Raw genomic sequence first — 24,012 nt, 5'->3', positions numbered from 1 at the left:
ACATTGTTGGTGGGAATGTAAACTGTTGCAACCATTATGGAGAACAGTACGGAGGTTCCTTAAAAACCTAAAAATAGAGTTGCCATATGATACAGCAATCCCACTCCTGGGAGTATATCCAAAGATAACTCTAAGTTAAAAAGATAAATGCACCCCAGTGTTCATAGCACCACTATTTACAATAGCCAAGACAAGGAGGCAAACTAAATATCCATTGACAGATGAATGGATAAAGAAGATGTGGTATATATACGCAATAGAATACTACTCAGCCATAAGAAAAGAGTGAAATAATGCCATTTGCAGCTTCATGGATGGACCTAGAGATTATCATAGTAAGTGAAGTATGTCAGACACAGAAAGACAAATATCATATCACTTTTATGTGGAATCTAAAAAAGTGATAAACAATAACTTATTTACAAAACAGAAAGAGACTCACAGGTGTAGAAAACAAACTTATGGCTACCAAAGGGGAACTTGGGATTAATAGATACAGACTACTATATATAAAATAGATAAACAATAAGGACCTACTATATAGCACAGGTAACTATATTCAGTATCTTGTAATAACCTATAATAGAAAAGAATCTGAAAAATAATATACATAACATATGTACAATTGAATCACTTTTCTCTACACCTGAAAGATTACCAATCAACTCTACCTCAATAAAAAAAATTATAAAAATTTAAAAAAGCAAAATTGATTAAAAGTATCCTATGTTAGATTCTCTGTTACTTCTCTCTATATATAAAATATATGCTAGCAAAAAATAATTTTGAACTATACTGTTATTAGTTTAGTAGCATAGCTTGAGGATTTTAAATCCCTAATATGAATAACTAAAAAAAATCAATCTTGTACATGAATAATTAAGATACTGATATAGTTTGTTAATGATAAAATAAATTCCTTTTTCTAAATGCAAAACTGATATATGTCTTTAAAAATTAAAAAAGAAGAGGTGATAAAGGGAAAATCCCCTTTTTGCTATTTGGCCTACTTCTGTAATACAACTGATCTTATACTGTCACCATAGATATATTGCTTCCCTAGCATACCAATGAATGTTTGGAGGAAATTTGCTGAATACTTCTTCCAATAATTATTAAAAAGTATTTTTCATGTAGTATGACTACAAGCAATATGCAGTATACATATTTGGAGTACATGGTTAATTTTTATTTTTTAAACTTTCTTAGTGCTTTAATGAGTACCAGGTAAACATTTAACATTGTTTATTAAAAATCACATCATTCTCATTTTTCCTTTAGAATGAATGTAGAAGATATCACTAAAATGAAATAATGGGAACATCATATCCTCTCATTTGGAATTTTGTTACTTTCAAACCCTTATATATTTTCTGGTGATGGCAGACTTTTCCATTTTTGTTATTAAATGATTATTGACTGAAATGGTAAGGCACTGAGGAATTTAAAATACTGCAGGATACAGACATTGGAATTTATAATCTAAAAGAGAAGATACATCCAAACTCAAATCACTATCACATAAGACAGTATAATTATCATAAGTTATACAGGTAGTGCTAGAGGGGACAACAGGGGATATAATAAGCATTGTTCTCTGGGGCTAATCAGAGAGATCGCAGGAAAAAGTGATACCTAATCTGGGCAAAAGATAATGCTTAGAAGTCAGAGTCAGAGATTCAAAAGAGGGAGAAGGAGGGTAAATCCTAGGCAGAAAGTACAGCATGAGGAAAGGCAAAGAGATCAGAAATCATAATGGATATTAGGGTGATAGCAGGGGGTTTCGATTGACTAGATTTCTGTGTGGGAGAGTGGTGGGTAGCTGGGAAGACAGGCTGGGTGTTGTATCAGAGTGCAGATTTGAGAAAAATATCTGCTGAATGAATACAATAAACCAGACATTCAGTGCAAGTTAGAACAATGAATTGCCAAATAAGGATCTATCTGGCTATTTTGGTGTGCCTAATTACAGAGGGAAAATGCTGTATTATAGGAAACAAATGCTGAATCAGCACATTAAGAAAGTATCCCTAATTAACAATACTTTTAAAGAGTCAGGATATTTGAAGTACCAGAATAGATTATTTTTGTTTTTGTGTGTATAGAAAGCCAGGAGAGATGGAGGTGCATGAATAGACACAGATAAATAAATAGAAAGTATTCTAATGCACTTATCTGTTAGGAAGTGCTTATTCTAGTCTAGAAAATGTGTTATTGAGAAATGTAAGAAAAATAAAAATTGTTACAGGATATTTACTGCTTATATGTGTGCAGAACTTTACATTTTTACGTGTCTTCAGAAATACTCACTTAAAGTTCATAAAACCATACTGCTGTGGATAAAATGGAACCCTCAAATGTTGGTGGGAATGTAAATTGGTACAGCCGTTTTGGAAAACAGTATGGAGGTTTCTTAAAAAACTAAAAATAGAGCTACCACATGATCAAGCGATCCCACTCCTGGGTACCTATCCAGAAAAAATGAAAACTCTTAATTTGAAAAGATATATGTACCCCAGTGTTCATAGCAGCACTATTTATAATAGCTAAGACACAGAAGCAACCTAAATGTCCACTGACAGATGAATGGATAGAGAAGATGTGTGTGTGTGTGTGTGTGTGTGTGTATAGATATGTATATACACACATACACACGTATGTGTATGTGTGTGTGTGTATATATATATATACATATATATATACACACACACAATGGAATATTGTATGTTATATTGTATATTAGGAGTATGGGATTAACAGACACAAAGTACTATACATAAAATAGACAAGCAACAAGGATTTACTGTATAGCACAGGGAATTATATTCAATATCTTGAATAACCTATAATGGAATATTACCTGAAAAAAATAACTGAATCACTGTGCTATACATCTTAAACTAACACAATATTGTAAATTAAATATACTTCAATAAAAACAAACAAAAACCATATTTTTCAACACAGCAATTATATTATTCCCGTTTTACAGATGAAGACGGGCTCACAGAGGCCCAGACTGTCCTAGTGCCAATGATGAGGGAAATGATAAAAGCTCAAATTTGAAACCGACTCAAAAATGTGCATCTTTCTTCTACCCAATTGTTGCTCCCCTAAAAGCAATGGACTTACTGGCTTTTTGACTTTGAGAAAGTAATTCAGACCCTCTAAGCCTCACTGTCTTCATCTGTACAATGGGAATAAAAATCACACTTCACAGAGGTATCAAGCTGGTTCTGGAAAGTTATGTTTTTTTCTAGAAAACTGTCTATTTTATCTGTTTCCAAATGCACTGGACAGCAATATTCATAATATTCTGTTATGAATTTTAAAATCTTTACTATCTTTATATGTCCTTGGGCTTCCCTGGTGGCTCAGTGGTTGAGAGTCCACCTGCGGATGCAGGGGACATGGGTTCGTGCCCCGGTCTGGGAGGATCCCACATGCCGCGGAGCGGCTGGGCCTGTGAGCCATGGCCGCTGGGCCTGCATGTCCGGAGCCTGTGCTCCGCAACAGGAGAGGCCACAGCAGTGAGAGGCCCGCGTACCGCAAAAAGGAAAAAAAAAAAAAAATATGTATATATATATGCCCTTTTTTCTCATTCTAAATACTGTCTGTGCCTTCTGTCTCTTCTTAACCAGTATTGCCAGGGTTTTCTCCATTAAATTTGTCTTCTCTAAGAACCAACTTTTGTTTTTGGATCTTCTCTAGTATTTCTTTGCTTTGCATTATTTTTTCCTCTTGTCTTTTAATTTCCATCCTCTGCTTACTCTACAGACTAACTGTATTCTAGCTCTCACTTCTTGTGGATCTTGTCAGTTACTAATTTCAGTGTCCTGGTTTCCATTATGATTCCTTCTTAACCCATTAATTAATTTGAAGATTTTTTTTTAAGTTTACAGACTAAAGTAAAAGACGTGATAAATATCTTTCTATTGCTTTGCAGTGTTATCACTGAAAAGACATTTTGCACAATACTGATTATCTGGATTTATTTAGAATTTATTGGAATTTACATTTATATAAATTTATTCTTTGTGCTTGGATATGGTAAATCTTCATAAGTGTTTTATGTTTGCTTGAAAAGAATGAAGTTTTCTATGTGTTAAGTTCATAATTTAACTCTTACATCAAGCTTGTTATTAAGTTTTCCAAATTCTCTAACCTCTGCTATTTTTTGTCTTCTGATTGAGCACTTATCTAATTTTTTCCACCCCTTTATTTCCAACCTTTCAATGATTATCTCTTGTAAACAGCACATAACTGCATTAAAAAAATCTAGTGCGAGGAACTTTGTCTTTAATAGGTATGCTTAATTGAGTTATTTTCACTTTAATAACAGGTACATTTACATGTAACTAATTTTGCTGGGTTTTTTTTTTGTGTGTGGTTTCTCTTAACCATGTTTTTTTCCGGTAATTTTCCCCTTTTCCTGTCTTTATTAGTTTGATTCATTCTCTTTTTTTCTCTCTGCACTAGTATATATCTTTAAGAGATTATACTTATATTTTTAACACTTATATTTAACAAGTTGCAAAACTAATTATAATCTCCATTTCCTTCTGAAAACAAACAAAAGAATATAGAGGGCTTTTTTTTTTCCCCAAAGTTCCCATACCACATTCTATGTTATTTATCTAGAAGTTTATCTTTCCAAGTTTTTTTTTTTACAAAATTTACTAAGTATAACATTTGTTATATATGTATATATATATACACACACACATACATACCCATATACTGCACAAATCATAAGTGTGCAGCTTTCAGTATAATCGAAAAAATTATACTATTTCCTTTTTCTCTTTTAAACATATTAAAGTCTCTTAAAAGGTTTTTTTTTTTTTTTTTTTTTTTTTTTTTTGGTAATACAAGGTTCTTTAAGTATTCATTCTTCCATCTGTCACACTTGGTGGCTTTCTTTCCTTCATAAATTGATGTAGTTTTAAATTTTTGACTATCTCATATTTGCTTTCCATGGAAGTCTCATGTGTCCTGGATTCTGACAATTGCATGTTTCTTTCTGAGTTAGCTCTATAGATGTCTCCAGTTTGTGACCCACTTTTTCACTCTTCATGTTTCTCCTATGGCTTCCCCTTCACAAAGGCAGTGTGAAATTATAAGCCATATTTCCCCACAGTAAATGCTCCTGGTTTTGCTTTCTCATGTGTGACGCTATTTCTATTCAAGGTCCCAAGTGGGCCACAGAGAATTTAGCAGCTTGCCTAGCCCAGGCCAACAGTTTTTCTTGTCTCTGTTTCAGAGCCTAGGTAGCCCATCATAGCTCCAGAGTCAAGACCTGCACCTTTGTCTTCTCAGCACATAAAACATTAGCCTCTCACCCTTTAGGCCAGCTTCTGTTCTGATATTCCCATGGGCTGCTGGGTTTCCACATGGGCTCACTGCTCTCATTCTCATTGGTGGCACGTAGGCATTTCTCTCAAGTTCAGCTGTGAATTAAACTTGTATTTGCCTGTGTGGGGGATGCATATAGGAGGTACCGAGGATGATGGACAGGAGGAGGTTTTCTATCAGCTAAGTATACTATATTTTCTAGAAGTATGTTAAATGATTTTAACATGGATTTTCCTTCTTAAAAGTTTTAATTGTAAAGTACACATTACATAACATTTACCATTTTAATTAACCATTTTAAATTTTAATCATTTTTTATTGTACAGTTCAGTAGTGTTAAAGCATATTCACCTTAGTGTGCAAGCGACCTCCAAAACTCATTCCATTTCCAAAACTGAAACTCCATACCCATTAAACAAACTCCCTATTCCCTTTTGCCCCTGCCTGTGGCAACCACCATTCTTCTTCCTGTCTCTATAAACCTGACTACTCTAGGTACCTCATATTAGTGGAGTTATACGGTATTTGTTCATTTCACTTATCATCGTGTCTTCAAGGTTCATTCATGTTGTAGTAGCCAGAATTTCTTTCCTTTAAATATGAATAATATATCATTGTTTGTATATAGTTTGTTTATCCATTCATCCATCAAATAACACACGAGTTGCTTCCATCTTTTAGCTATTGTGAATAATGCTGCTATGAACATGGGTATTCAAATATAACTTTAAGACCTTGCTTTCAATTCTTTTGGACATATACCCAGAAATGGAATTGTTAAATGATATATAATTCTGTCTTAAAATACTGTTTTCCAGACTGGTTGAACCATTTTACACTCCTATCCACAGTGCATACAGTTTCCAATTTTTCCACATCCTTCACAACAATTGTTGTTTTGTTTTTGTTGTTGTTTTTTATCCTAAGGGGTCTGAGGTAATATCTCATTGTAGTTTTGACTTGCATTTCCCTAATGATTAGTGATGCTGAACAGTTTTTCATGTGCTTGGTCATTTGTATATTTCTTTTGAGAACTAAATGATTAAAAAAATCTTTTGATTGAAATATAACTACATAGATATAGAAAAGCATGTTGATTGACTTAAAGTTTTGTTTCCAACTAATTATAGTTGATTATATGGACAAATGGTTTTCATTATGTTGAGATAATTCAGAGTACATCAAAATCAGCATACTATCCCCATCATGAATGGTATTATCGTTTTACCTGGTGTCTTTTCAGGAAACAGCTACGATTAGAGATCTCAGTTTCTGTCTATGAATTGCCTCAATACTTGACCCTAAAACATCTAGAAATAGTATATCTCAAATATGAATCCAAGGTAATGGTAGATTTTACCCTGAATATTCCATCCTAGGTAACTGCATAAAACCTGTCAACCAACTAATAAACAAAAATATAGTGAAGGCTATTTTAACTACAAATGGAAAATCTGTTGTAGGAATTTTTCATGGTTAACACATCCTGCATTTTTTTGCTTTCTTTCTAGAGCAGATTGAGGCAACCCACCACAGTGGCCAAGCTAGGAGGAGGGTTGTTGCTCAGCACAGAGAAGAGTGAGAAAACCTGTTTTTTTTTTTTGGGGGGGGGGGCGGGCAGTAAAGAATTTGAGGTTATTCTAAGAATAGTCCACAAACACGAAAGTTCTTTGTATATTTTGTTTAGTTCTTTGTATTTTTCCTACTTGGGTATTATCTGTTTTCACTTTTCTCTAGTACTGTGTGTAACCAAGGAATAATGGTACAAAAATATAAATAAAATCTAAGAATAAGTTGAAGTAAAAGAAGTAATACACATTTCTATTAAAAAGTTGTACAATTTGTTATTTGCAAAAAGAACAAGACTTTTATTTTGAGACCTCTAGACCTTCTACTGAGGAAGAGAAAAACATCTAATTTTAGTGTCCCCTTACCATCAGTAGACATTTCTCTTAAGTTTGTAAATTAATTCTATGAAATACAGGAAACTACATACACAGATTTCATAATGTTCATAATTCTTGACTAGTAGCTTTCAGGTTTTTTCTATTGAAAAAATCTTAAGGATTAATGCTGTAAACTATTACATCTAAAAATATTTAATCAATTAACTTCCTAATAAAGCTTGACTGATGAAAAGTATGCACAGGGTGTTTTTAAAAGAAGCTCTTTCATGTTTTCATTTTAAGTAATAATTGCATTTCTTTTACATATTTCTTTTTAATCAGTGTATTTAAAATGTGGTCTGGATTTTCACTCAACTACCATATAATTTATTTCTACTCCTTTGGAGTAATTCCTAATAAAATGATTAATGACAACAGCATAATGATTAATAATGACATATTATACTTCATGGCTCCTAGGAGATACAAGCACTTTATTACAGATTTCATTGCTTTCATCAGTATTAGGAGACAGAATGAGAGGATGCTATTCTTTTTATGAGAATTTAAAACACAAAAGAGGTTAAAGCCATGTCAAATAATACTTACATGTTTTTGTGTCCATGAATATGAATATTAGTTCATATTTGTTCTATACTAATATTCCTTTTATGTGCCTACTATAAACCAATATGATCTGTCAAAAAGAGAAAGGTTTATACTTTCTCATACTTGCCTATAATTACCAACTTTATCCTTATTTTGTTTAATTTCTCTGACTTCCAGGAAAGTACTAAAAGAATAAAAGAATTTAAAGTGATAGTAATTCATTTTGACTTGACAATTTTCTGTCTTTCACTTAAGTTTGGGAGTTTGGAAATTATTAGTATAATTTAAAAGTACCCAGCAGGAGAAACTGCCTTGGCAATATTTAGAAATACCTGCCTCAATATCCAAAGTCCTGTAGCTTATTAGGACAACGCTGGGTCTGAAATTTGGATTTCCTGAAGTCTAGGCTAGAGTTTACATTCTAAGTTTGTGGAACATACAGTTGCAATGTTGTCTACCCACACTCATCAGAATATGCTGCAAAGTAATGCAGTTATAAAGACCAGTTTCAAAGATTCTTTAAAAGAAGACCAATTTAAAAGAAGTAGAGTAATTTACTGTAAGTGCAGTCATTCTGTAAGTTTAAAAATAAGACTCATTATGAAATTTTATTGTATAGTCTTATGGTATATACTGAGCTACATACCTGCCCCAGGCTGCCTCATTTGTAGATGCTTTATTAACTGGAACACAGGAGGAGTCACTGACGGTTGATTTATTCATCTTATAGCAGAAACCGCAGTCTGGATCCAACATACATTCATTACAGTAACTGTAAAATGAAACGAGTTGTAGTCATGTTCAGAGACAACTGCTGCTCAGTCAGTACACAATATGTGCTCCCCTGCATTTTCCACTTTACTTTGCAGTAAGCTTGGGGCCATGGCACTTGTTTTGGCCATGGCAAATGACATGTGCTGAGGCAGGTGAGAGCTGGCTGGTCTCTTCCATCTCTCCATCCTTTGGTTGCAGCAACTTTGGAAACTACTTTGAGATGGAGGATTGGATGTGCAATATTGGATGTAGAAGAACCCCTGTCTACCTACAGCAAATATACTTTTGTTTTCCTAAGCCACTGCAATTTGTTACTGGAGCATGGACTGGTCCATCTTGAACCAGCTGCCTGGTTCCAAACTGTACCAAAGCATTTATTTCTCTTAAATGTCTCCATCATGTACCATATCTTCTAAAAAATGGAATTTCCCCCAATATATATCATGAAATAGAAAATTCAAAGAACGAAAAAAATTATATCTAGAGAAAAAAGTTAAAAAATAAAAATGCCACCACCCAAATAATGGTCACCATTAACATCTTGGTGGACATCTGTATTTTTAATAAATATATATTGAAAATCAACTATGTTGTATGCTTAATTAAAAGAAGTTGTAACCTTTCAAAATTGTATAATTTTTTTTTTTATTTTTTAGGCTGCACCATGTGGCATGTGAGATCTCAGTTCCCCAACCAGGGATCAAACCCAGGACCCTGCATTGGGAGCACAGAGTCTTAACCATTGGACCACCAGGGAAGTCCCTAAAATTTTTTTTAAAGAGAAAAGAAAAAAAAGTTGGTGTAGGGAAAAAGGCTAACTTTTCTCTAAGTTAATTACATCCATTGATTGGATTACAGAGCCATAACCAATTAATCATTGCTCACTTAACAGCAGTATCCTAAATGCAGGAAAATTTTAAAGAGGCAAAATCCTTTAGAGGGCAGGGTTTTCCAACATAAGCCTACAGCGTGCTTGTAGAATGAGTTTTCTCACTGTCATACTACTTGCCAGACAAACCTGGAGCACTTTATACATAGCAGGCACACACAAGGTATGGAGACCCTAAGATGAATAAGCTAAAGTCCCTGCTCCTTGATAGAACTAGTAAATAATGGTAATATGATAGAAAACAGTTAAGAACTACTCTAAGGACAGAGACCTGATTATTCACCTGTAAGAGTGGGGGATAATTTCAGAGACGATATTTGAACTGGATCATAATAGAAATTTATCCAGCAAAGAGGTAGAGAGAAGGGCATTTCAGAGAACGGCTTGTTCTTGGGTTGGCCAAAAAGTTCGTTCGGGTTTTTCCATAACATCTCACAGAAAAAACCTGAATGAACTCCATACATAATTAAAGAACAGTCAATACAGACTTATTAATATCTACTGTGTACAAGTAATTACACAGTGGGGTGTGGGAGAGAAATAGGGTAAGAATTACCACAAGTTAGCCAAAGAAGACATGAATCCTCAAAACCAAAATACTTCTTTGATACATTTAGCTAAATGGAAAAAAACTGGCATTGTTTAAAAATTAGATTATTGCCATTTCAGCCTCTGTCTGTAAACATTTCCTTTGCAAATAGTCTATTTTTAATGAGACTTCAACCTTATCCTAAAAGCAAAAAAAGAGGTCTTTCAAAGTCTACCAAAAAATCAATACACTTTAGAAAGGTGATACAGTATTGTGAATCTAAAATTTCCCACACTTGCGATAAGCAAAATAAAACAATAGAAAGCATAAGAAGTACTCCGAGCTTCTGGCTTTGAGAACTAGTCTAGGCTAATTTGGAAAGGAAGATCATTCCTACTAGTATTTTGTTTGTTTATTTATTTGTTTGTTTGTTGTTTTATTCTGCCCATATTATGTAGAATTAACAACTTTGATTGTTTCAATGGCTTTAAATGATACTTATTTGGGAAATGTCAATTCATCCATTTGTAGAGAAATGACTCTCTACTTAATTTCTCAAAAAATACTTATTTCCTATAAAAGGCCAAAAAACTTAATGATAAAGGCTAATAGTTACCAAGAACCTACTGTATGTGCATGTCAGACATACAAGGTGTTACCCATAATGCTCCGCCTCTCTATCACCATTCAAGCATCCAACTCTGACCACAACCTGCCATTCTTCCAGCTCTCTTCCTAAATGATCCCTGCTCTGCCATGATCATTCATTCAACAAATACAAATACTTTACACTTACTCTGTGCCAGGCGCTATTCCAGGGGCTGGGAGTCATTAGTGAACAAAACAGTTTCTTTGCCCTCATGAAGCCGATTTGTGTATTAGACCTCCTGGTGACCTCCAGTTAAGTGATCTATTTGCTCCCTATTCCTTAGCTTTTTCCTTTCTTTAGTTCTGTCCTTAATTAGCTTATTGACCATGACCCATCATTTCAACATCTTAAATTTCCCTGCCTATTTATCTTCCCATTTCACCCATCTAGCTGTATATGAACACAAACATTTGCCTTTTCTGTGCCTTCACCCACCTACCCAAATGCAGTTGAAGGAATTACACAACACGGCAGATCAGTAGTTCCTCTGTAACACACTACTACCAGCCTCAAAAAGATCCTCAACAGCCTGAAATTCTCAATAGTTTTCTCTTGTCAACTCTATAGGAGGACTATTTTAACCATTCTACACAAAACCTATTCCTCAAATCTCCAATACTCCATTTGCCTTTACTCTCTGCAAATGACCTCAACTTCAGCTTTACAGAGAAAACAGATGAAAGTGGTAAAGATGGGAAATTTATAATGTTATAGCAAATATATAAACCATTCTACTTTTCTATGCTCCAGTTACGAAGAGAAGCCATTCTTCTCAGCTAAGGTCAACTTCTCTATCTGGGATTTCATCCCATTCCATCTCCTCAGGCCATCTCAGACCTGATTATTGCTCCTTCTTTCTCTTAAGATAAAATATTAGGTTTTTGATTGTGACATTTTTCTCCTTTTAATGTAGGCATTTATAGCTATAAATTTCCCCCAAGCATTGCTTTAATTGCATCCCATATTTGGTGTGTTATGTCTTCATTTTCATTCATCTCAAAGTATTTTGTAATTTCCCTTGTGATTTCTCCTTTGATCCATTAGCAATTGAGGAGTGCATTATTTAATTTTCATATACTTGTGAATTTCCCAGATTTCTTTGTTAGTGATTTGTGATTTCTAATTTCACTCCACTGTGATCAGAGAACATACTCTGTATTATTTCAATCCTTTAAAAATTTACCAAGGCTCGTTTTGTGGCCTAGCATATGATCTGTCCTGGAGAATGTTCCTTGTACATTTATGAAGAATGTGTTATTCTGTTGTTGTTGGGTGAAGTGTTCTCTAGACATCTGTTAGATCTAGATGGTTTATATTCAATATACTAATCTTAAAGCATCTTGGCCCCTTGGTTTCTAACAGCCTTCACCTCCACTTAACTTCCTCCACATCCTGGTAATTGTCATTATCTTGAAGAGGGGTCAGCAAACTATAGCCCTTGAGACAAATACAGGCCACACCTCATTTTCGTAAATAAAGTTTTACTGAAACATAGCCATGCCCATTTGTTTACTTATCTATGAATACCTTCAACTTCAAGGGCAGAGTTGAGAAGTCTAACAGAATCCATATGGCCTGCAAAGCCACAGACATTTACTATCTTACCCTTTAAAGGAAGTCTGCTGATCCCTGATCTTAATCACATACACAGATTGCTTACTCCTTTCCTTCAAGATCTCTTACTTCCTTACTCCTAGGATAACTGTTCTGTCTCAGAGATCCTCCACACTCCTTTTTTCCTGATGCTTCACTAACTTCATGGCTTTGCATCCTTTTCTGTCAGACTTTCATGGTAAACAACTTCAACCACTTTCACCAGACCCTCAGTGTTTTTGTATTTATGTTCTCCTATAAAGTCAACCTATAAACTTTTATGTTTGTTTCTTTCTATGTTTTTACTTTCTACATCTAAGTTGCTCTTTACTGGTGGAGAATTAACATAACCAGGCATATTGGTGAAACTCCACAATCACAGTATTCAACTGCAGCTGGATCCTCACTGCTGGGAGGAAACTTTTACCTGTCCCTAATCAGTGATTTTCCCCACTCCCACAACTGATATCCCAAATGCCCACAACACTCCTACAATCCCAGTCCTTATTCCCTCCTACAAATATTTTTGAAAATGGCCTTGCCTTGCTTCCCAGTGAAAACTGAAGAGATTAGGAATGAACTTTTTCAACTTTAAACTCAGACATGAACAAAGATATCTATAGCCACATCTATCCTCGCCTGTTTTCCTCCAGGCTCTGAAAAAGAATTGTTCAAAGGTCATCCTTCTATCAGAGCTTTTAATCTTATTCCCCTTGGTCTTCACTAGGACCAACACTTTGTCCCATTGGTTATTTTCTTCCCTTTATACTTTCAGACCTCTCCTAGAACATACCCCATAGTTTATGTGCAGGCTCTGGCCTTTCTCAAAAACTGTCTTTTGTACTACTTCACACCAGTTCATAGGAGTTGGTCAGTGAAAAGAGGCCAACTATTAAAAAGAGTTCAATTTCCTTGCCATCTCAGGGAGTGGGCCACTGTTGGGAACTGATTGGCTAACTGATCTGGCCTTGGAGCCTCTCAGGCTTCTGAAGGCAAAGTATGATTCCCCACCACTCCCTTATCCTTGACCTGGAATATTTGTTTTTCATCATTTGGACTATTTTATGGCAAGATTCTCCCAAATGTAACATTTCTAACCTCAACTTGACATTTAGAAGATAACACAAAACTTAAATATCCTGGGGAATCTGCTAATTGACCTTTTACAGAGAGCATATATCATAACTGTGGCTTTAACAAATAGTGTTGAAAAAAGGAACAACTTCTAGAAGTGGCTATTTTTTATTCATGATTTGCTCTTTAAGGCTTTCTTGAACATGACCTGATAAATTTACATGAGATTTTCTAATATAAAATTTGAGAATTTAAATATATTTTTACTAAATCAATGCTCATAAGAACATTCTAAGCATAGATTAAAATTTTTTTTTGTGAAAAGCAGACTGGCATATTAGGCCCTATTTGTCCTCTCTCACAGTATGACCTGGTGAGTTCCAAATTTTGGACTTCAAGTTTTCCATCCCAAGAGCACATGATCTCTAAGAACCCACCCAGTTGCAAGATTCTACATGAAAGAAAAAGAAATACATATACTCTCACTCTAAATTCACACAAACTTTAATAGTGTAAAACATATTAGGATGCTGTAACATCTCACAAATATTTACTCTTACATACTTATTTCAAGAGCAGAAATTATAAGTGTGCCTTACTTTAAGAAATTCTAAAGTTACAAAGGAAACGAATTAAGAAAGCATTTACAAAAGGGCTATGTTTTATCAAAGGAATTGCTGAATTAATTACATAAAATGGGGATCCCTCTCTTTTGATACAAAATATTTTAAACTTCAGACAAGTCAGTATATAGTACAGTTGATGGTGATGGCCCTCCTCTCTGCTCTGTGCACACCTCTATTGTAGAACTTACAACGTTTTTTACTGACTGGTTTGCAAGGACCTGAGGGAAAAGGCCATGCTTACGAACTCTGCAAATGCAGCACCCCACTGTAGGCTAGATACCCAATGCATGTTTATTGAATGAATCAAAGCATGGTAGCTCTATAAATCAAGGCACACTGTAGGTTCATTAATCTGTTTCTGCCCATTAATAGAAAATAATTTTGGGGGGTGGGTAGCTTGGAGTGAATATCTGAGTCATTTTTTGGAATGAAATTAAAAGAAGGTAAAACCTAGTGTCAGATGGCACTTTAAGCTAAGCCCAGTTTTTAAATTGCCAGAGGCTAAAGCTGCCATTTGCAAACATTTAATCCACAACCTAAATGGAACTGGTTAGTAATTTTGATAACTCACTTTCAGAAACACCAGCTGCAAGGGCCAATTTCCTTGAAGCCCCAAGAAAAGAGCCACACAGAGAGAGGGCTCTCTTTTACATCATAGCCTGCAAAATTTCATAGTAAAAGGACATTATGATATTTAGAGGGAAATTGTGGTAAATCAGTGTGCCCAGAATGCATGCTGTTGTTCTTGACTGTGGATACTTTCAATTGGGGAGATTATACAAAAGCCAATGTTCTACTAGGGGTTGAAACTGCTGGGGAAGCTAGCAGAGCATACTAGAAACTCTACTAGGAAACTGGAAAATATATAATTCAGACAATAACTACAGTTAGAACCAAACAGTTCTTTTCTTTCTAGTTTCAAAGAAGGAAGATTTAACTTTTTAATCTCTGACATTTCTTTTTAGAAAGGGAGAAAAATAAGTATTCAGATATTCAGAAAAAAACTGGTTCTAAAATTTTTAAATATTTCCAATTAAAGTAAAAAGGAGTAGAATAAAAGGTGGCTTAGTGTCTAAGGGAGAGAAAGGATGGCCTATTTTCATTCAGTCAATCTTTTACATGTTTCACGTGGCACTCAGGGTCTTAACCAAATGTGCCCTCTTCTCTCTCCTGAGAAAATCTTTTAAAAATTGATTTGGGTTAATTTCAAACATTTAAAGTTTCTACTCTGTGAAGTCGAGTGTGAATCTGGCCCTATAGAAAACAGTCCATTTGTTTTTAAGTATGTCTCATTAAATCCAATGAGATAGAACATTAAGAAGAGTGGTCTTAAAATGCCTGTCTTGGCATGGCTTAAGTTAAAAAAAAAAATCAGTTGTGGTAAATGCAGGTGTTAGGACAATCCATTGCCACAGGTCCACGTTCATTCTCTGTGGGTAACTGTTCACTCATTCATTCCTTATGCATGAATTTAACATCCTACTTTGTGTAATTATGTCACTCTGTTTCCCAGACAGCTATTCTAAATTTTCTCTACTCTTTACTATGCCTTCCTTACTCCTAACTGTCCCCACTGCCTTCAAGCAGGCAACCTGGAATCCAGTATACTCTCACTGGGGGGACAGCTTGCCTTGCTTGTAGCTCTCTGCAGGGCCAGATTTCCACACGAGTTCTGCAAAGAGAACTCCAGGACTCCTGCCTTCTTTCTCAGCCAGACTGTAGATGTCAGGGGACTCCCTCTCCCCATTTGGACTCTGAAAGTAGGGAACATGTGAGAATTTTTTAAAAAATAAGAAATTCTGGGGGACTTAAGTAAATCATTGGAAATTAATTTAAAAAGCTAGGGACTATTGGTGCTGATTTTATGAGTAAGTCATGCCTCACCACTTCATGAAAACTGCCCTAACAGAGATTGCTGGTGATCTTCTCATTGTTAACTCTGGGTGTTTTTCTTTACTAAACTTATTCTATGATAAAATTTCCTAAACATTTTCCTTCTTTCCTAAAATGTTCTCATTCATTGACACCATGCCCTTTATGTTTCTTTCACCTCTCAGAATGATGCATCTTTTCTTTCTCCTTGGTTCTGTTCTTGGCAATCTTCTTTCATTACTCTGTATAACTTTTGCTGGGAAACATCAGCCATACACAACCATTATTATCAGTGATACACAGAGACTCCATGACCTATTTCTCTAGTTTGTTTCTCCTCCCTAAGTGCCAGACCCATATTTCCATAGCCCAATTTTCTGAATGTTCACAAGTACCTAAAGCTCCATCTTTGACTTTCCCCTCAAAGCTTTCCTACTGCTCTTCTGTGTCTCACAATTTAATAACCTGAGCATGATCTGAGACCACTCACATTTACATAGTTACAACTCCATCAAGTCTATCTCCAAAGCATGTGTAGTTTCTCTACGCTCCATTCTTACCACTTCTCACCTGGACTTTGATTTGAACTTGCCACCTCTCACCTAAACTCTTCCAATAGTCTTCTACTGAGTCTTCCTGCTTCTAGACTCCTTCCACTTCATCTTGTACATTTTCCTAAATCTAACCTGATCTGAACTCTCTATTGTTTAAATCCTGCAATAACTTTCCATTGTCTATAGGATGAAGACCAATCTTATTATGGCACGATCTAGTCCCTTCTTGTCAATCTTTTGTGCTATTTCTCCATAGATGTCACAGGTTGTAGTCATTCCATACAAACTGCAGGATTCAGAATATGACATGTTCTTATGTTTTTCCTCATAATGTTTTCTCTGTCTGGACTATTACTTTCCACCTTTGTTTTCCTACACATTTGCCTCGAGACTCATATTTGGCATCACCTCCTCTGTGAAACTCAGACCACAGCAGAATTAGATGTATCACTATGTTATCAGAGGATCACAACAGTCTATTATTATTACTGCCCATCCCACCATTTCTCTAAGGGTTTGTGATATGTTTGCCTTCCCTTAATGCACTGTGACCTTTTCAAGGTAGAGATTTTTGTCTTGTACATCTTTTATTCCTAGTGATTTCCATGTTGCCTGATAGATAAGTGTTTAGTAAATACCTGCTGTATAAATAAAGGGATGAATGAATGTCACTGATATTGACAACAGATTTGGTAGTTCTCCCTGCAGTTCCATTAGAGAAGTTATATCTCATTCACCATACCTTGGTCCATGAGATCATAGGATTGAAGCTTGAAATCAAGCTGCGAATTGTTCCTTACAATTCATGGCTCTCAGATCAAATCCACATATAATTTGCTGCAACCTTTTGGAACACAGTCATATTTCTCATCACTTCCCCTTAGAAACTGAGGTTGAAAATGCAGTGGATTCCTGAGTTAGAGGCAAAAAGTAATTCATAGCAGTGAGGCTTGCTGATTAAAAGCAAGCACAGGCTCTTGCTCTTTGGTGCTATTAAATAAGGAAAGTTTAGCTGATTTGTCAGAGTGGGTTTCTTTTTTTTTTAATTTTTACTAGTACTTTAGGCTCTAATTTCTAGTCACTGATTGTCTAACCTTCTTTTATGAACTCTTGGAATTGTTCTCCCATTTTATCTCAGAAAAGTACACCAATAAACTCTCTAAAGCGGAGGGAGGTAAAAGAAGAGAGCTCTATCTGCCAAGCCTGTCACCTTCAATAGGGCTAAGTGCTTTCCTATTATACTACATGAACCTTTGGTCAGTATCTTCAATATGCTAATCAATTTTCTCACAAGGATAACTTTAAATTTCAACAAATTAAAGGCTAAGTAGAGTAAAAATTGCATTTGGAGTCAGAGAAACTGCAGTAGGGACATGAGCAAGTCTTGCTTTTCTGAGCTTTGGTTTTCTCATCTGTAAAGTAGGAATTTAAAAACAAAAGTAGGAACTTAAAAACAAAACCCTCAGTTGCAACTTTGCAAATATAAGATGACATGTATATGCATGTGTTTATATATGTACATATGTGTATTTATGTATTTAGTGTATTTATGTAAGTAAATCTGCATGTGTGTGTGTGTGTATATATATATATGCACACGCATTTAAATACAAATTTTTCAGTCTATAAGTTGAGAGTAAAATCAGATTTACAATACTATTTTGTAATCAACACATAGGCACCCAAATACAATCTAATTAGTGTGCAACATGTCACCTTCAAAGGAAAAAAAGAGTAATCAATCTTCTCTGGTGACAGTACATGTTATTCCTTTTTTTTTTTTCTTTTCTTTTTTTTGCGTTACGAGGGCCTCTCACTGTTGTGGCCTCTCCCGTTGTGGAGCACAGGCTCTGGACGCGCAGGCTCAGCGGCCATGGCTCAAGGGCCCAGCCGCTCTGCGGCATGTGGGATCTTCCCGGACCAGGGCACGAACCCGTGTCTCCTGCATCGGCAGGCGGACTCTCAACCACTGCGCCACCAGGGAAGCCCTGTTATTCATTTTTGATGAAACAGAAAAATATTAGAAGAAACATTAAGCGATTGGGATTTTTAGATTTGCCAACAGACCAAGTCGATTAGCATTTGTAGATTTGAAGAGAATTGTGGAGGGTGCGTTTTATTGTGGTGCTATAAACAGAGCTCACCACATGCAGAACACTGTACATGTGCTTAGTTAATCCTTACATGGGCTTTATGAGAGACGCTTTACTTTCTTTTTTGGTAGATGAGAAACCTGACATTTAGAGAGATTAAGCTATCTAAGCAAGGTCACAGAGCTAAAATGTGGCAGAGCCGGAATTCAGACCTAAGTGTATTGACTCCAAATGCCCAGATTTTTATAAGTTTATTTAAAGTGAAATAGGCTAAAAGTTTTAAAGGAAATATGCTAAAATTAAAATTGGAAAAAAAAGAATAACTACAGCTTCTATAGCAGTGTAAACTTTACAAAGCACTTTCACATACACTGTGTCATCTGGTCTTTCCAACAAGTTGGTGAGGTATGCATTAAAATTCCTACTTTACAGATGAGAAAACCAAAGCTCAGAGAAGCAAGACTTGCTCATGTCCCTAATGCAGTTTCTCTGACTCCAAACGCAATTTTTACTCTACTCAGCCTTTAATTTGTTGAAATTTAAAGTTATCCTTGTGAGAAAATTGATTAGCATATTGAAGATACTGACATTGTGATAGATAAAATAAATACTTATTTAGCATAGATGATTTGGAATCTTCTGTTGTCTTGTGTAGAGAGCATATAAAGCAGTGGTTACACTCCTAGGAAAATGAAGGCAGAGAGGTCAACACAATTTGGAAAAGTGGTGACCACTATGGCACATACTTTTTTTTTTTTTTTTTTCCCGGTATGAGGGCCTCTCACTGTTGTGGCCTCTCCTGTTGCAGAGCACAGGCTCTGGACGCACAGGCTCCGCGGCCATGGCTCACGGGCCTAGCCGCTCTGCGGCATGTGGTATCTTCCCGGACCGGGGCACGAACCCGTGTCCCCTGCATCGGCAGTCGGACTCTCAACCACTGCGCCACCAGGGAAGCCCCATACTTTTTTTAAAATTAAAATCCTTTATTGAGAAAAAACTCACATAATATAAAATTTACTATTTTAACCATTTTAGAGCTTACAATTCAGCAATTTTTATTATATCAGAGTTGTGCAACCATCACCACTATCCAATTCCAGAAAATTTCCAACACCCAAAATAAACCTCATATCTCCCAATTTCTACCCCTCACCATTTCATGGCAACCACTAAACTACTGCATGTCTCAACAGATTTCTGTATATAAATGGAATCATATAATATGTGGTCTTCTGTTTCTGGCTTCTTTCATTTAATATGATGTTTTCAAGGTTCATCCAAATTTTAGTACTTCATTCTTTTCTATAGCTGTGTAATATTTCATTGTGTGGATATATCATATTTTGCTTATCCATTCATCAGTTGATGGAACAATTGGGTTATTTCTACTTTTTGGCTATTATGAATAATGCTGCTAGAAACATTTGTGTACAAGGTTTTATGTGAATGTTTAAAAAAATTCTTTTGAGTATATGCCTAGGAGTGGAATTGCTGGGTCCCATGGTAGGTAACTCTATGTTTAATGCTTTGAAAAACTGACAAACTGTTTCATGCATGTCAAACATGTTTCACGTTTTGAAATTTAATCTTCAACCAATTGTACTGGTACAGGCATAGTCTTGAATGTCATCATTTTTTCCAGAGCAGTAGTCAACTGAAGAATTTTGGCATTTTTAATGCGTACCACCAAAAAAGAAGATGTTTTCAAGATAACAGTGCTATCAATCAGCAGAAAGAAAATTCTTTACGCCTTTCCGCAGAAATGATAGGGAATCTTGGCCAATAAAAGCAGCAAAATAAATTGTGGGAAGATACAAGTAATGTTCACCAATGGCTAGTTGCCCTCCATTTCAAGGTTTATGGAGGATTATAATTCCCTGCCCTCTTGAAGTTAGGAGCAGCCAAGTGACTAGCTGTGGTCATATATTGTGAGTAAGTACTAGTGGTAGGTCACTATTTATCTCTGTGATGAATCCTAAAGCCTTGAGGTAAGAGGTGGCATCATAAAATGTTGGAACTTCCATTAGCCTAGGTTCCTGAGACATGAGCAGAGCCTTTGTTGCTTTAAACCACTAATATTTTGGTGTTTTTCTTTTTTGTGTGCGTGTTATAAGGTAATGCCTTTCCTAGCCTGACTGCTATAACAGCTGAAATTATTTATGTATCATCCTGGTTATCAGCTACAGTAATATGATTATTGACACATGATTTTATTGAAGACTTACAAACTGATCACTATTTTGTTGACAGATACTTTATATGTAAGTCACATAGTTTTACTAAAATAATAATAAATAAAAATAATGTAAGAACACAGTTTTGTTTGGGGCTCATGATTACCATTTGAAGACTTTTATATAAGCCTTATTTTATGTATTTGTGATTGTATTTGTATAAACACTGTCCCTAAAAAGCTGTATAACACACTCCTGCGATATGCATTTAACTAATCACACCACCAGATATGAGTTGCTGGTTTCTGCATCGTGCTCCTAACACTAGCTCTTCTACTTATTGAGAACTTTCCAATATTTCAAGGTCTAGGTCTCTTGTTAACTTTTACTGTTTGGAGTATAAAAATTGAAATGTGAATATATAGTATAGTATCTTCATTCTTTGTGAATACATGGTTATATTGACTTTCATATATTTTCTTTAGGTCAACACGAAAAAATAGGTTGTTTTAAAATGACAATATTTTTTTTATCCATCTGTGCAAACACTTCTTAAAACTGCCTCTCTTTGGGGGACCCATTTTTGTTTATTCTTTTTCTTTGATAATTCACAATTCTATTTTAAGTATTACCCAGGTATCTCCTTATGCAGCAAGAAAGAAACTTGGTGATCAAGCCTGTTTTATATTTTTCATCAAACCCTACAACACCTGGCACTATGTTTAACATATTGGCAAGTGCTTCACACAGAGAAAACAAAATCAAGAGGTAAAATACATTTTGGTTTATTTGGCTTTGCTTATCAGCTCTTCCATGGTTACTTGGAGGACTTTTTGATTTTCATAGGAAATGTATGTTTGAAAGTGAAGGACAAAGTGAGTTTTACTTGGAGAGTGAGAGAAACAATCAGCCCTGAAGCCCCAGAATGATGCTTGATTTGGAAGCTGCGCTGCTTGATGGAGATGAAATGAAGTGGACTGGACGTCATCTCTCTGGACATGATTATGTCCTTTGATGCCTGCAACTCTAGTGTGATCATGTGCTCTTTCAAACTAGAACCTGCCTCACTGACAGCATTTTACAAAATAAAAAGAATTCAAAGTGGATGAAAACAATAGGAGCAAGTAAAGTGATGTCAGGGGTTGGGTCAAAATACTAATACCAGCACACAATGATTCTTCTTCTCTAAGGAAGATATTCAGATTCACACATATCATACATCTCTCCATAACTAAAGAAGGAAGATAAGAATAGAACAGCTTTCATGTTTTTTTTTTTTTTTTTCTCATCTGAGTGTATAGGTACAGTCTAATTTGCCCAAAGGGTATTTCTTTGTGAGTGCATCTCATCTCTTTGCTTCTTTTCTTAAATTACTTTCTCCATATTTATCTGTGTAACAGAGGCCTAAAAATCAACACTCACTGCAAATCAACTAAACAAAATAAAAACTACAATTAAACTTGCATCAGGGTGGGAGGGAGGGAGACGCAAGAGGGAAGGGATATGGGAACAGATGTATATGTATAACTGATTCACTTTGTTATAAAGCAGAAACTAATACACCATTGTGAAGCAATTATACTCCAATAAAGTTGTAAAAAAAGATAAAATTAAGAGAAGAGGATAATGTTATTAAAAAATACATTTAACAACAACAAAAAAAAAAACAAAAAAAACTTGCATCAGATACTCAAATTCAAAACTATGTGGTTAAGGTCACTCTGCTCTAAGGAAACCAAAGGTAGTGAATCATTTAAAATAGTTTAGAATGATTTCACTTTATGTTAAGCACTTGCTTTTATAGCAAAGATGTTCTATGATGATACTGTTAACAGCAGGAAAAGAATTTTCTAAGCAGAGTAAATACATGTAAATGAAAATAAATGAACAAAATAAAAATAAATCTTCTTTAAGTCCCAAATAGACTACCACTCACAAAAATGGTTTCTTAGAGAAAGAATCTCATTTACACTGAATGAGTGAAAATACACCAACATAGGTACTTTTAGACCTACTGGCTTTTGATCATCAGGAATTACTGTCCACTTCCCAAAGAGTGTGTAACACCTGTCAGTAGAAGCATCCTGTTGCTTAACTGGTAAATTTCAGAATGATGAGTGTAGTGCTAGCTGGACTCTTACTTAAAGCTAGTTTTACTGTCTGCTAAGCCATATGATCTAAACTTCTTCACTCAACTTATTTAAGCCTCAGTGTCATTGGTAACATGGGGGAAATAATACCATCTACCTCAGTTTTGCTGAAGGATAAAAGACAGAATCCACGTAAGCCTTAGCACAGCAGTTGGCACATCGTGACTATATGATAAATGGTAACTGACATGACTACTCCTTTTGAATTGATGAGCAAACTGCACAACAAAGAGCAGCTATTTCACTGGTTTACAAGGCCAAAAGAAATGCAATAAATGAAGAGACTGTAATGATTCTTTCTCCCTTGCAAAGCTGGAGGTACATTATCTAATGTGGCTGTATTTCTTGCCACCTACAAAGCTGACCTTAGACTTCTAGTCACTATAAAGAGAACGAAACCAAAAAAAGTAAGTAGCTAGAGACCTATTTAACCAGTTAATTCATCCTTCCTGCTGTCAAGCAGAACCACTTATACATGTCCCATAAAGTTAACTCTAGTACTGTTGTGTCAAAGATTGTTAGTGTTCTATCCCTAGATTCCTTCTTTGCTTCCTCCTTTGTAAGACAATTCTGATTCTTAACTGGGAACACTGTGCCCCCTGCCCCTTCCTCTCCCAACCACCAAATAAAAGAATACATTTCCCAGTTTCCATTAAAACTAGATATGACCAAGGGACTAATTCTGACTTGTGAGAAGTACTGTGTGGGATTTCAGGAAGGCTTCAGTTCAAAGGGAGCTGATTCAGCCAGGAAGCATTGCTCCTTCCACATTTTCTCCTTCTGGCCTGTGTCACAGACATGATTGTGGTGCTCCTGCAGCCATCCTGGACCTTCCTCATGAACTTGTGAAGAACTTATATGGGTACAGCAAAAAGACAGGTGCCTGGATCCCTGATGACACTAGGTATAGCATAATGATTCCAAAATCCCTGTCTTTGAATTTATCTTACATGAGCAAGAAAGAAACTCCTTTCTTGTTTAAGAGTTATTTTGGGTTCTTCTGTTATCCACAGCCAAAGACAATTCCTCACTGATAGAAAAATATTTATTCAACTGCTTAAAACATATTTTTGCTAATTTCTATATTTATATTCTGAAATATCAGCTTCTACCCAAGTCGCAACATCTTTGAAGACATGAGACTTGAGTATGTGTTCAAAATGGAAATAAAAGCCATTCTAAGAT

General features: G+C 35.5%; 1 protein-coding gene across 2 annotated transcripts in view; it reads right to left on the bottom strand.

Annotated features, from left to right (window-relative positions):
• The window catches only part of SLC2A13 (solute carrier family 2 member 13), a 458,725-nt gene that overhangs the window by 80,552 nt on the left and 354,161 nt on the right, over positions 1-24,012 (bottom strand). For both annotated transcript variants that reach the window (XM_060113252.1, XM_060113251.1), the window contains one exon: positions 8,497-8,622. In XM_060113252.1, the coding sequence (XP_059969235.1) occupies positions 8,497-8,622 (126 nt within the window). The remainder of the gene's footprint in view (positions 1-8,496; positions 8,623-24,012) is intronic.

Source organism: Mesoplodon densirostris, chromosome 11 (assembly GCF_025265405.1).
Source record: "Mesoplodon densirostris isolate mMesDen1 chromosome 11, mMesDen1 primary haplotype, whole genome shotgun sequence".
In the NCBI taxonomy this organism is placed as follows: domain Eukaryota; kingdom Metazoa; phylum Chordata; class Mammalia; order Artiodactyla; family Ziphiidae; genus Mesoplodon; species Mesoplodon densirostris.
The sequence above is the reverse complement of the archived record's forward strand: the minus strand, read 5'-3'. Positions and strand labels throughout refer to the sequence as shown.